At 47.8% G+C, this 13,325-nt stretch overlaps 1 protein-coding gene across 1 annotated transcript; it reads right to left on the reverse strand.

Moving 5' to 3' along the window:
• Positions 1-33: 33 nt before the first annotated feature.
• On the reverse strand, positions 34-6,594 carry MAPK3 (mitogen-activated protein kinase 3). Its single transcript, XM_039884588.1, is given in 10 exon segments — positions 34-652; positions 1,500-1,654; positions 1,747-1,856; positions 2,022-2,153; positions 2,533-2,647; positions 2,918-3,034; positions 3,219-3,408; positions 5,195-5,377; positions 6,406-6,445; positions 6,448-6,594. Coding segments are annotated over 9 exon segments (1,146 nt in total). The 5' UTR covers positions 6,584-6,594; the 3' UTR covers positions 34-652; positions 1,500-1,531.
• Positions 6,595-13,325: the final 6,731 nt, after the last annotated feature.

Raw genomic sequence — 13,325 nt, forward strand, 5'->3', positions numbered from 1 at the left:
GCAGCATCAGCGAACAAAGACAGAGCCAGGGCATCATATACACATCTCTATATTTATATATTAGATACAGGCAGGGGGTAGGCAGGGGCACTGGGCTCTCCACATGCCCCCTACCTCCACATCTGTTCACCCACACACAGAAGTAGCAGGGGCACCAGATGTGGCAGCTTGGGGCGGGCGTGGGGATGGGGGAGGGTTTAGGCCTGGGCCCTACTCCTCAGGAATACTAGCCCTTGAGCCTTAGGAATGTTCCTTCAGGGAGATGGGTGGGGTTTTAGGGAGGTGAGTGGGGCAGGGCTGGCTCTGAGTCCCTAGTCGGTGTCTCCCATCCCCCACCACCCCTCAGTAGGTCACGGGGCAGCAAAAGCCCTTTGATTCCAGAACTGCCAGAGACTGGGATAGCTGGGGTACAGGACGGCAGAGCAGCGGAGGGGAAACTGCTCTTGGGGCCACCTGAGCCCCTCCGGTCCTGGGAATGGGGGGAGGGCAGGACGAAGGGAGCCTTGGCCTGCCTAAAGCAGGGTGCCTGAGCAAAGCAAGAGAAGGTGGCCAGGCCCACCCTCTGCCCCAACCTGGGCTGCTGGAGTCTGGGGTGGGCACAGTGTCCATTTTCTAACAGTCCGGCAGAGGAGGGGCAGGCAGGAGGCAGGGCCTAAATAAAAAGGCAGGCAGGAAAGGAATCATTAGCACCCACGAGAGCCGCAGGACAGAGCCCGGACCTCAACTTCTCTCATTTCATCCTCACAGTTGAATGGGATGTGTCTCAGTTTCCTTTTCTGTAAATGGGAATAACATTAGTACCTATCTCATGGGACTACTATAAGGATTAAATGAGTTCATACTCATAAACCTCTTAGAACAATGCTTAGGGCTCTGTAAGTGTTTACTCTCATTATCAGGACTGTCCTCAGGAAACCAAGGCATAGAGGTGAGGTGTTTTACACAGTGTCACACTGCTTTGATAAGTGTCAGAGCTGGGGTTTGAACCCAGGTGTGTCTGTCCTCCTTCTGTCAGGGTGCAGCTGGCAGAAAGTCAGAAAGGAGACTGGGGTAAGAAGAAGAGCAGTGTGGGTTGGGGAAAGCCCCACAGGTGTATGAACTACTGACCCGGGCACCAGGTGTGAAAAAGCTTGGCATCTGGGTCAGACTGCTGCTGACCCAAAGCGATTACTAACCCTCCTGCCTCTCTGCCCATATTGGGAGAGGCAAAACTTGGCTCCGTTCCTCAGATGGGTGAGATGGGCCCTCAATGACCTCTGAAGGCCTAGAACAGCTACTGGGGCTATTGCAGGCTGCTGACAGGTGGGAGATAGTTGGGGCTGGGGGAAAGGAGGAGGGACATGAAGACTGGTGGACCACAGGTCTATGGGCAGGCTCTGGCCTTTCTGCTGTATACACATGGATTATACACATGGGCGTAGGCAAGCTTTTGACTGTATGGTGTATTGGGTACCCTGATCTCAGGGTGAATCTGTGCATGGATGCTGGGGAGCACTCACCAGGCCCCAGGGAGCAGAGGCATCTGTCCACATTAGTGGGCCTCCAGCACCCCAGGCTGGAAGCGGGCTGTCTCCTGGAATATGAGCTCCTTCAGCCGCTCCTTGGGTAGATCATCGAGCTCCATGTCGAAGGTGAAAGGTTCCTCAGCCACCGGCTGGGGTGGCAAGAAGTAAGGCTCAGGCCAGGTACTGAAGGATGCCTACCCACCCACTTACCCTCCAGTCCGGCTGCTGGTGGCTGGCCCACCTCATCTGTTGGGTCATAGTACTGCTCCAAGTAGGGGTGAGCCAAGGCTTCTTCCACTGTGATCCGTTTATTGGGGTTAAAGGTCAACATCCGGTCCAGCAGATCAAGGGCTAGGGAAGGGCAGGAACTGGGGGTCAAAAGGAAGGCTGTGGGGAGTTCCCAGAAGTATGGCTTTGCTTCTCTATTCCCAGGGGGCCTGTCTATTCAGGCAGCTGCTGGACCCATGTAACCTCTCTGCACCATTTTTACCCCACATCAGCCTCCATGTCTCTCACCTTTGGAGTCTGACTTGGGAAAAAGCTTGGCCCAGGCCACCTTGGTCTTGGAGGGCAGAGACTGTAGGTAGTTTCGGGCCTTCATGTTGATGATACAATTCAGGTCCTCCTGAGATGGGGAGCCCAGGATACCTGTGGATAGGGCAGGTGACTTGGTGAAAGATCTTTTCTTCCTTTTGGGAACAGAAGGAGCCAAGAACAAGAGCCCCAGCAACCCACTCCAGGCCCTGACAATTATCTCTCATCCAGTACTATAGTGGTGAAACAAGAGGTCTGGATTCAGGCAGCCTAAGGGTGTATCCCAGCTCCAGCCCTTCCTAGGTGTGGGGCGTAGCCTTGCCTTTCCCACCTATCAACTGTGGATAGTATCTATACCTCATTGAAATACTGTGAGATGCTGTAGGGACTCCACTCGTGGCGGTACTCCTGCAGACTCACTGACCAGACTCTAAAGAAATCTCACCTCCAATAAGCTAATCTCCCTTCCACTCAGCTGGCCAGGCCCCCTCACCCAGAATATGGTTGAGCTGGTCCAGGTAGTGCTTGCCAGGGAAGATGGGCCGGTTGGAGAGCATCTCAGCCAGAATGCAGCCTACAGACCAGATGTCGATGGACTTGGTGTAGCCCTGGGGAAGAGGACAAAGTGGTGGGCTCCGGGGCCAGCCTCAACGGGGCACTGTTGTCTAGGCCAAGCCGCTACCCCAACCTAGCTTCAAACAATGAGCAGAGGCCTAGAAGAGCTAATGCTTAGCTTCTTTCCAAATCCCAAGGACCATAGTCATGTGACATGGCCTAAGGGGTAGACTTCATATACCATGGGCGTCAGTGCCGGGCTCAGAGGTGGCTCCAGGCCTTTCTGGGACCCACTTTCCTTTTGGGGGTGGATGGCCCCCTACCTTGGAGTTAAGCATGATCTCTGGGGCCCGGTACCAGCGTGTGGCCACGTATTCTGTCAGGAATCCAGTGTGGTCATGCTCAGGATCGGCGATCCGGGCCAGGCCAAAATCGCAGATCTGGAATCCAACCCAGGCTGCTAAGCTTGGTGGTCAAAGCCTCCATGGCCCAAACAATCATAATGCCACGCCTCCGCCCATGCTGTTCCCTTTGCTTGTGATACTCTCATACTCCGGGGGACTACCGGTCACCTGGAAGCCCTAGGCCCCAAGGGAGGAGGGAAGAGGCAACCAATCCTCTGACCTTAAGGTCGCAGGTGGTGTTGATGAGCAGGTTGGAGGGCTTTAAATCCCGGTGGAGTACGTTGGCTGAGTGAATATACTTGAGGCCCCGCAGGATCTGGTAGAGGAAGTAGCAGACATGGTCGTTGCTCAGCTGCTGGCTTTTGAGCAACTTGTACAGGTCTGTCTCCATCAGGTCCTGCACAATGTAGCTGAGGATGGCACCGGAGACCCCCAGGTGGGGGTAGCAGGAGGAACTTGGTTAAGAAGAATGGGCTCTGGTGACTAGGCTTCACATCCCCTCCAGCTGGCACCCCTAGGACTCAACAGATCTGCCAACCCATATCACGAGCTGGACAAGGCCTACACTCAGCAGTTGGGCGAGGGGGCCTCTGCTGCATCTCGGCTGGTGACTCTAAGCAAAAGCACTTTGGTTCTGTGGCCTCAGTTTCTCTACTGGGAAAATGAGAACAATAAACTATAGGAGGCAGGAGAATGTCACAGTTAAGCACAGCAGCTCTGGGGTTAACCTGCTGGTGTCTGAAATCCCCACTCCACTGCTCACTGGTTTTATGACCTCAACCTGTCTGCACCTCTATTTCTTCATCTGTAAAGTAGGGGTAAGAATGGTTTTTTCGAGAGTGGTTGTGATGATGAGGTGAGAAGACCCACATAAAACAGCCGGCTCAGTGCTTGGCACGTTGTAAGTATTCAGCAAACATGAACTAGTATTGCTATCATAAATGCCTGAGCCACATGGCCATTGAGTGGGTTAAATGAGATAATGTATGAACAGCATCTGGCATGCAATAAATGTTTGCTTAAAAATAAATGCCTGCCTTATGGGAGTGGTTTGTGCAAGACAAATGAGGAGAAACTCCCAACAGTACACTCCCACTCAAAGAGTGTTTGGCCATACATCAGATTAAACATACATACATACATATATACATAAATGTCACTTGGCTTTCTCTGCAAAGATAACTGTCTTTTAAAAGTACTGTCTTTTAGAATCAGCCTCAAAACGGCCTTCTTAGAACATCTGGACCAAACCTGCTGTTTTATAGACAGGGAGGCCCAGCAAGATGCAGTGACTTGCTTAAGGTCACACAGCAACTAGGGTTGAGCGTGGAGGTTTCCTGCCCACAGTTTGTGGTGGGCGCTGCAGACACTGCAAACAAATCCCCATGCTAAAGAACTGGGACTGACTGGGGATGGGTGCAGTGGGGGAGAGGTGATGGGTGTTACAAGCTAACAACAGAGCCAGGCAGGAAGTGGACAACAAACTAGGAAAGTGATATGGAGGGGAGGGCAACAAAGGCAAGGCTGTCCCTCCCTGGGCAAGGTACAAGTCCACAAGTGATTAGGGTGGGGCTCTGAGCAGGAAGTCCTGGAGAAAGACAGACAGGATCTCATTTGGGGGAGGAGAGGAGACAGCAAAAGAAGCACTATTTTAGACTTCTGAGCCTCTGTTTCCTCATCTACGAAATGGATCTGAGGAGACCCATCTCATAGGGCAGTTGGGAGGTAGAACTGGAAACGTGAAAGCCCTAGGCATGCCCTGCACCTGACTCATAGTAGGCCCTCAAAAAAGGGCAGTTTTCTTCCTGTCTTCCTGCCTTCCAGTCTGAGGACCCAGAGAGGAAAGAATCCTCATCTGTTAAACAAGAACTGACTGTGGCCAGAGGCTGGATCACGTCACAGAATTGCACATGTCAGAAGACAAAGCTCCCATAGAGACCATCTTGTCCAGCCCCACAAAGAGGCATAGCATAGAGAACAGACTTGACCAAGGCCATACTGTCTGCAGCAGGCCAGGATTTATCTGAGGCCCCCCAGTCCTCTTACACTCTATGGCCTCTTTTCTGCTAGAAGGTTTCTTTTACTGGGTTTGTTTTGAAGGGTGACAGGGAAGAAGGAATTAAAAGAAAGCCAATGTTCTCCCAGCCCAGTTCTGAGGCTGTGCCTGGCCAGCCATCTGGCCGAGGTGAAGGATACACATCCCTCATGGCTTCCAGGGTGGGTGCACGCAGAATATCTCGGATGCCAATGACATTCTCATGGTGGAAGCGCAGCAAGATCTGGATCTCCCGCAGTGTGCGCTGGCAGTAGGTCTGATGCTCGAAGGGGCTGATTTTCTTGATGGCTACGCGTGTCTTGCGCACATGGTCGTAAGCTGAGCTGAGGGCCAGAGAGATGTTGATGTGGTCTTACAAAGGGGAGTCCAGGCCTGGTGGCCCCACCCAGGCCTTGGCGGGGAGGGAGCAACAGAGGGTTCTGGCAAAATCATAAACAATGCTGGTTCCTTCCTGCTGTGAAGGCCTGGATTCTCCAGGGAGAAAGCTGGGGACTAGCCAGGCAGCCCTTCAGTGACTTCACAAACAGAGGAAGAGACTGACCGCTCACTGACTTCCCCTCTCCTCAGCTCTTTCCATTCTAGTTGCCCTGACCCCTCATCCTCCCTTTCCTATGATGGGCTCCCTCAAGCCAAGACAGGTCCAGGGGCTGGGAGATGAGTGGAGTACGAACAGTGAGGCAAATACAGTGAGAAGGAGGGAGTCAAAGGATGTACTGGAGGGAAGGGACAAGGCAGGCCGGGGTGTCTGGGAGAGGTACCTGGGCAGCAGAACTGTTCCCAAATGAACAAAGGCCCAGAGCACACAGTGGGGATGAGAAGACTCACAGACTCCTCCTAAGAGCTCAGGAAGGCACTCCTGGACCCCTCATGGCTCACTGGACCCTGGCCCAGGCCCAAAGCCTTGCCCCACCCTGCCGAGCCCTGAGCTCAGCTCTTCTCTCCCAAACTGCTTGGCAAGTCTCACTGCGGGAATCGAAGGCATCTTCTCCCCAAAGAAGGGTCCTTCACTCCTTCTTCACTAAGGATATTACCTCTCCAAGAATACTTATTCTCTTCACCTCATCCCATGTCTATAGGGTCCCCACAGCTCCCTGGCATGTACTTCGATGCCCTTCCCTTCATTACAGATTGGTCGGTTCAAGGCCTCCGAGCCCCCTCTCCCTCGAACGCACTCAGCGCCCCCTCCCTCAGAAAGCACTCAAAGGCCCTCTGCCTGGGACGCTGCCCAGACTCCTAAAGCCCCTGCCTCTTCGAGACGCACCGATCTCCACTGCCCAGAAAGTACTCAGGGCCCTTCCTGGACCCCCAGCCCCCCTCCCCAGATACATCCCCTGCCCGGAACGCCCCTCACCTGACCATGCCATAGGCGCCCTCGCTGTATGTGCAGTTGCGTAGCGCGGGCCCACGTCGAACGGCTGCCCCTTCACTATCTCCACTTCCCCAGAGACCCCCGGGCCGACCCCATCAGCTCCCCGGGGCTCCCCGCCCCCGCCCCCCTGAGCCGCCGCCGCCGCCGCCGCCGCCGCCATCTCCACTCCTCCCCTCCCGCCCGCCTGCCTCCCCCACCGCGCCCCGCCCGAAGCTCCGCCCCTTCCCGCCCGTCTGGTCACCCGCGGAGCCGCGCGCTCCAGGCCCCGCCCCCGCGCGTCCCTGCGCCCGCCACGTGACCCGCGCTGGTGGCGCGCCCTGCTTTCCCACCGTTAGTACCCTGGTCTTTGGCACCTGTAGGGTCCTTCTGCTCCAGTCAACCCTGGGGCTTCCTTGGGCCGTCATGAGAAAGTCTAGACCTTCCTGCCGAGTGCAGAACGACCAGTAGGGCTGTCCGATGGCCTTACCCAGAGCCACCCAGCAAGTGTGTGCTGGAGCTGGGACCAAGGCCGGGTTGAGTGGCCCCGGCAGAGCCTCTGCAGCGGGAGGAAGCGGCCTGTGGCTGGAGATGGAACCTTAAGGGAACCCTCACCAGCCCTTTAGAGAGTTGGGCCTCCCTGACCCAGGCTCGCTCGTCCCGACGATGAGTGATCCCGTCCATAGCTCACAGTAGCCTGAGATGGCTTCCTTACAGATGTGGCCTGCCTCTCACAGATGAGGAAACTGAAGTCTGAGCAGGAGCTGGTGACTTGGAGTCTCTCAGACAACTGACAGGTCCGGACTGGCAGCCTGATGGCTTTCATCAGAGGCCTGAGGGGAGTGGGCTAGGGACCTGACCGCTGCCAGCAAATGTGTAGCAAGGACAGATAACCTAAGCTTACCTTTACATGGACCAAAAGGGAAAGGCGAGAAAGCTGCATGCGATGTTGACTGGGTTTAGTTAAAATACACCATCAAGCTTTTCTCGAAAACAGCAACATAGGTCACGTTTTTGCTGTCACTGGATTTGGCAAAACTAGAATCCTGTCAAGACTTCCATCTTTTGATTCTGTACTAAACTTTATAGTTTACACAATTATTTGACCACTTCAATTTCTATCTTAGGACAACCCCACAATATCGGTGTCATCTGATTTTCTTAGCTGGATGAGCAGGGTCATGTCTTTTTTGTTCATTACTGTACAATTCCTGGCACTTGTACTCTGAAAATATTTTGAATGGATGAATCAAGTTTTACAGATGGAGAATCAGAGTTGGGGAGCTGAGACCCAAAGTGATACCTTCTGATGCAGAGGCAGAGGATCTTTTTAATTCAATTATCTCCCAGGACCATAGACTGTTAAAACTGAAGAAAGGGCCCTCGGAGACCATCCAGGCCATACCCCTCATTTCTCAGCAAAGATGTGAGCTTGAAGCTTCAGAAAAACACATTTCTTGGGCTTCAGTAAGTAATCACGTTTTCTTTTTCTCCCTTAGAAGCTGGGTGTAGGTCTTTATATGCATTATAGATCAAGAGACAAAGTGGAACAGTTATTATGATTCTGAAATTGTTCATAATTAGAGCTACAGTCAGGCACTCTAATTCAGATTAATGAGACCAAGTTGCTGGTTCACAATAGTCCACAAGTCAGTGAAAGTTCAAGAGATGCCAATTAGATCAAAAGTTTTTAAAGTATTCATTTGATAAGCTCTTGAATGGCACTGTGTGCAAAGCTCTGAGCTCAACACTGTGGCTGATGAAAGATTACTATATAGTGTGAGATAGTGGTTAAGAGCAAGAGCTCTCTGGAGCTAGATTGCCCAGGTTAGAATCTCATCTTTGCCATTTAACTCACTGTGTTACCCTGGGCAAATTACCTACTGGCTTCTCTCTGCTCGTGGAGTTTCTAATCTATTAAAGAGAAAAGATGCACATATATAAATCTATTTTTTATTTTTTTTGTATTCAATAAACACTTTATTTAAAAAAATTTTTTAAGTTTATTGGGGTAAAATTAGTTAATACAATTATATAATTTTCAGATATACATTATAGTTTGACATCTATATATTCTATTGTGTGATTACCATCCAAAGTCCAGTTTCCTTCAGCTACCATATATTTGATCCCCTTTACCCACCGCGCCCTCCCCCTATTCCCCTATATTTGACCCCCTTTATCCCAACTATCTCTCTCCTCCTCCCCCACTCCCTACCCTCTGGTAACCACTAGTTCATTGTCCATGTCCCTAAGTCTCTGTTTGTCCTATTCATTTGTTGCTTTTAGGTTTATATACTACATATAAGTGATATCATGTGATTTTCAACTTTTTCAGTCTGGCTTATTTCGCTTAACATGATTATCTCGAGGTCCATCCATGTTGTTGCAAATGGCAGTATTTCATCTCTTCTTATGGCTGAGTAATATCCCATTGCATATATGATCCACAGCTTCTTTAGCCAATCATCTATCATAGGACATTTCGGTTGCTTCCAGTTCCTGGCCACTGTGAATAATGCTGCTATGAACATTGGTGTGCAAATAGCTTTTTGGATATGGGTTTTCAAGTCTTTGGGGTAAATACCCAGCAGTGGGATTGCTGGGTCATATGGTAGATCAATTCTTAGTTTTTTGAGGAACCTCCATACTGTTTTCCACAGTGGCTGTACCAATTTGCAGTCCCACCAGCAGTGTATGAGGGTTCCTTCATAAATCAATTTGATACAAGATAAGTGGATGTAATATATGGTGTGTGAGCTCAGAGGTGGGTGAGATTACTCTTTCTAGAGAAATGAGGAGGGAGTAATGGAGAAGGTGGCATTTGCATCATTGAAAAAGAAGTAGGGTTTCAAAAAGTCAGGATAGAGGAAAGGCACCAAGAAGAAGGAGCAGCATGAGCCCTGGCATAGATGCAGGAGCATGATTTGTTCAGTGTGGCTGCAGTATAAAGGATAAAGGGATGTTCAGGCTGAAGAGGTAGGTTGGGACTGGATTGAGGAAGGCTTTGAATTCTGGCAAGGAGTTTGGATATTACTCAGTAAGCAGTAAAATCCTTTGAGAGATCATTTTGCAACTTTAGGAGAAATATAGTGACTCAGAGAAGACACCATGGAGTTCAGCATGGATCCAGGTTTCCCAAGCGGAATTGAGTTTCCTGGCTTAGGAAAGGCTGTTGTATCCGAAGCGGGTGCCTGCCACCTCATGCTGTATCATAGTCTCACTTAAAGCCCTGTGACTGAGATTCCCCTCTAGTGGCTGAGGTTGGTACTTCCTTGGAGATTGGATTGGGATTTCTTTGTCTTTTTCGTAGATTCACGATCAACTAACATAGACTGAACATCTAATCTGTGCCGGTCACTTTTATGTACTTTATCTATCATCCTCACAACAGCCATATGAAGTAGATACTATGAACGTTTTACAAGGAAAAAAAAAAGCTTACTGAACTAAGGAGTTGGATGGAGCTCGAGAAATTACCTTCTCCATCAGGTAGCTTGTTACCTCACAGCTCGTTACACTGAATGGATTTTTCTAACAGCTGCTATTTGGCTTAGCTCTCTCCTCATGGATCTGCGCAGACTAAGTCTTTAACCACTTATCTATTTGTGATGTCAAGGTCAGAGGGAGAGGCCATTGGGTAATCTGCCCAGGGTAACACAAGCGAGTAGCATTTCAAGAGTGCCAGTTAACTCAGCTAGCCAGCACCAACCTAGAAGGCAGCAACTGTACGGGAATAGGGATCAGAACACAATAATTTATTAAGATTTAAGTACTGACCTTTTTTTTTTTTAAATCAAACATACAAACCCTCCGTTATAGTTTTCTTGTGATACTCCTTCATATATTAGAGATTAACTATGACCCAACATATCTCCTCTGGAATAAGCATTTCTCAGCTGATCCCTTCTCTGAAATCTGTGATCAGCTCTGCCTGCCCCCACTGGGCTCTTTCCCTCGGCTGTCCCCTTGAATCTTCTTTCTCCACAGCATCTCCCTTAGTTATGTCATATTCCTGTGGGGTCAAACTTTTTCCTTTATGTAAAATCTCTGTCCTTAGCCACTGCCTTTCTCCCTGGTTCCAGTTCCAAAGTCTCAGTGTTTGCCAAACGGCTTCATTGGGAGGCTAGCTGATACATAAAATTCAGCATGCCCAATGAAAGTTGTCCTTCTCACTCAGAAACCTGTTTCTCTTCCAGATTCTATTTGCTTCAGTACAAACACCATTCTCTCAGAGTTGAACCTTGTTATTTTCTCATTTTTTCATTTCTTTCTGTATCTAGCAAACTCCTTGCCATTTTATCATCATAGTATTTCCTGAAGCCATCACCTCAACCGTTGATCAAACTCTAATTTCGTATTTTTATTTTTTACTTTTTAACTTTTAAAATAATTTCAGAACTTACCAAAAAGTTGCAAAAATAGTTCAAACAATTTCTGTATACCCTTCATCAACATTTCCTAAATGTTAAGATTTTATATAAACAGTACAATTATTAAAATCAAGACATTAACATTAATAGAGTTAATCTATGGATTTTTTTCAAATTTTACCAATTGTCCCACTAATCTCCATTTTCTGGTTTAGGATACAACTCAGAAACACGTTACATTTAGTTGTTATGATTCCTTCGTTTCTGGTAATCTGGAATATTCTCGTAATCTTTTTTTCTTTTTCTTTTTTTTTTTTGGTCTTTCATGACCTTGACACTTTTGAAGATTACAGGCCAGTTATTTGGTAGAGTGTCCCTCAGTTTCGGTTTGTCTGATGTTTCCTTGTGATTCCTCATTCCACTTTGCATTTACTGTCTTATCGTACTATTACTGTTGTATGAAGTATTCTCCTTTTCTTCAGTCTTCTTTCTCCTCAAACACACTTAAAACACAGCCCTGAAGAGATTCATATTAAGCAGTACAGCAATAAGAGGTCAAAGACCCAGCTCAAACTGACTTAAACAAGAAAGGAAATTTATTGGCTTATGTAAAAGCTTAGAGGTGGATGTTAAGGCACAGTTGGCTACAGGGACTCAAACAATGTCATTAGGACTTTAATCCCATCTCTGAACTCTGCTTTCTTCTGAATGGGTTCCATTCTCAGGTGGTTCCTCTCATGGTGGCAAGAGGGCTGCTAGAAGTTACAAATTCATGTCTGCTATTTTTTCTAGTAACTCCAGCAGAGGAAAAAGCTCCTATCTGTCTGTCTGTCTGTCTGTCTGTCTGTCTGTCTGTCTCTGTCTCCTTATAACTAAAACCCCAGATATGACTCTCATTGGTCATTGGTTCTGTTTGGAGCCTGTACAAAGCCCTGAACCAATCAGTATGGAATTGGAGGTTTAGTTAGCTCTTTTTACATGACACAAACTGGGCTGGGGGAGGGATGGTTTTCTAAAGAAAATTGGGGTGCTCTTCCCAGAAAGTGTTGAGCAGGCAAAACAGCAGTGTCTATTATAAAGTTTCTGTTTAGAAATTCCAAATTCCTCCCGTTGACCACCAAATGAAGATGAAATTCTTTTACCAACATCTAAGGCCCGACTTTCACCCAAATCTATCTTTTCAGGCTCATTTTCTAGATGAGCATTTGCCTTAGACAAACTGAATTTCTCTATGGCTTTCATACCATACATATCCCTGCTTCTGCACCTTTGTTTATGCTATTTCTGTTATTTGGGATGCCCTTTATGTGGAATAGGTTTTTCAATTAAAGGAATCTTTTTCATCTCCAGGATTAGCTAAATACCACCCTTCATGAGGTGTTTCTGTTATTCTCCAGCTGCATGTACTATGCCTATACTTATGTCTTAAAGCAAATGTCAAATTCGTATTACATTTATCTATATACTCATTTTGCCCTCCCTACTAGAGTGTAAAATTTCTTGAAGGCCATGATGCTGGTGTCTTTACTTTTAAAATCTCTCCAGTATCAAGTAGTGCTTTGCACTCAATAAATATTTGATGAGTGAAGGAATTGAATATTTACGGTATGGTCTCCAAACCCTTTATCAGTTGGAACGTGCATTTCTGGATGAGCTCAGGGTTGACTGTGTTCCTGTTAAAATGCAGCATCCAAAATAGAATGCCATTTTCTATATGCAGTCTGACCAGTGGGAGTATAGTAGGAGTATTGCTTCCCTTGTATTGGCCCAATATTTTATTCACCTCCACACAAATCCCTGAATCCCACTCTAAAATATATGCTGCTCATATGCCTCCCTCATGGAGTTCTTTTCTCTCATGCAACTTATCACAGTTTGTCACAGAATTCACAGGAGAGATGAGGTATACCCCTATCAACTGCAGAAGCTTAGATTATATTATTTGAACAGTCCTGTTATTGAGCACTTTTGTACCAGGTAGGCAAGGGCTAAATTGAAGGGAGAAATTGAGCGCCTCCCAAGTGTGAGATTTTTTGGGAGGGGTACATGACCTTATTTGCTTTTTGCACTAGGCTTGTGAAATAGACATCACACATGAAGCTGGGGCATAAAGGGTGGGTGACTTGTTCAAGACCACACACTTGATAAGTGTCAGGACTGGGACTCCGTATGTCTATCTGACCCTCCAGGGAGGCTGAAAACAGGTTGCCTAAAGCCATATTCAACCTATAGATGTATATTGCTTTGACCACACCATTTCGCTTTCAAGCAAAACAAATACGAGCTCTGGAATCAGACTGCCTGAGTTTGAACCCTGTCACCACTTATCAGTTGTTTAACTTCTTTAGTTTTCTTATCTGAAAAAGAAGATATAGTACTAACTTCCTAGGGATGTTAAAATTTAAAAGCTTTTATATGTGAACCCGGGTGTGTGGCATACCTTTTCTAAACTTTAGTTTTATCAAATGTAAATTTGTGATAATAAAACTGATTCTGTTTGCTTCACAAAGTTGGTAGATGTAGAAAAGTTTTGGAGATTTTTTTTATTTTTAA

This window comes from Pteropus medius, unplaced genomic scaffold (genome assembly GCF_902729225.1).
Source record: "Pteropus medius unplaced genomic scaffold, Ma_sr-lr_union100, whole genome shotgun sequence".
Classification (NCBI taxonomy): Eukaryota; Metazoa; Chordata; class Mammalia; order Chiroptera; family Pteropodidae; genus Pteropus; species Pteropus medius.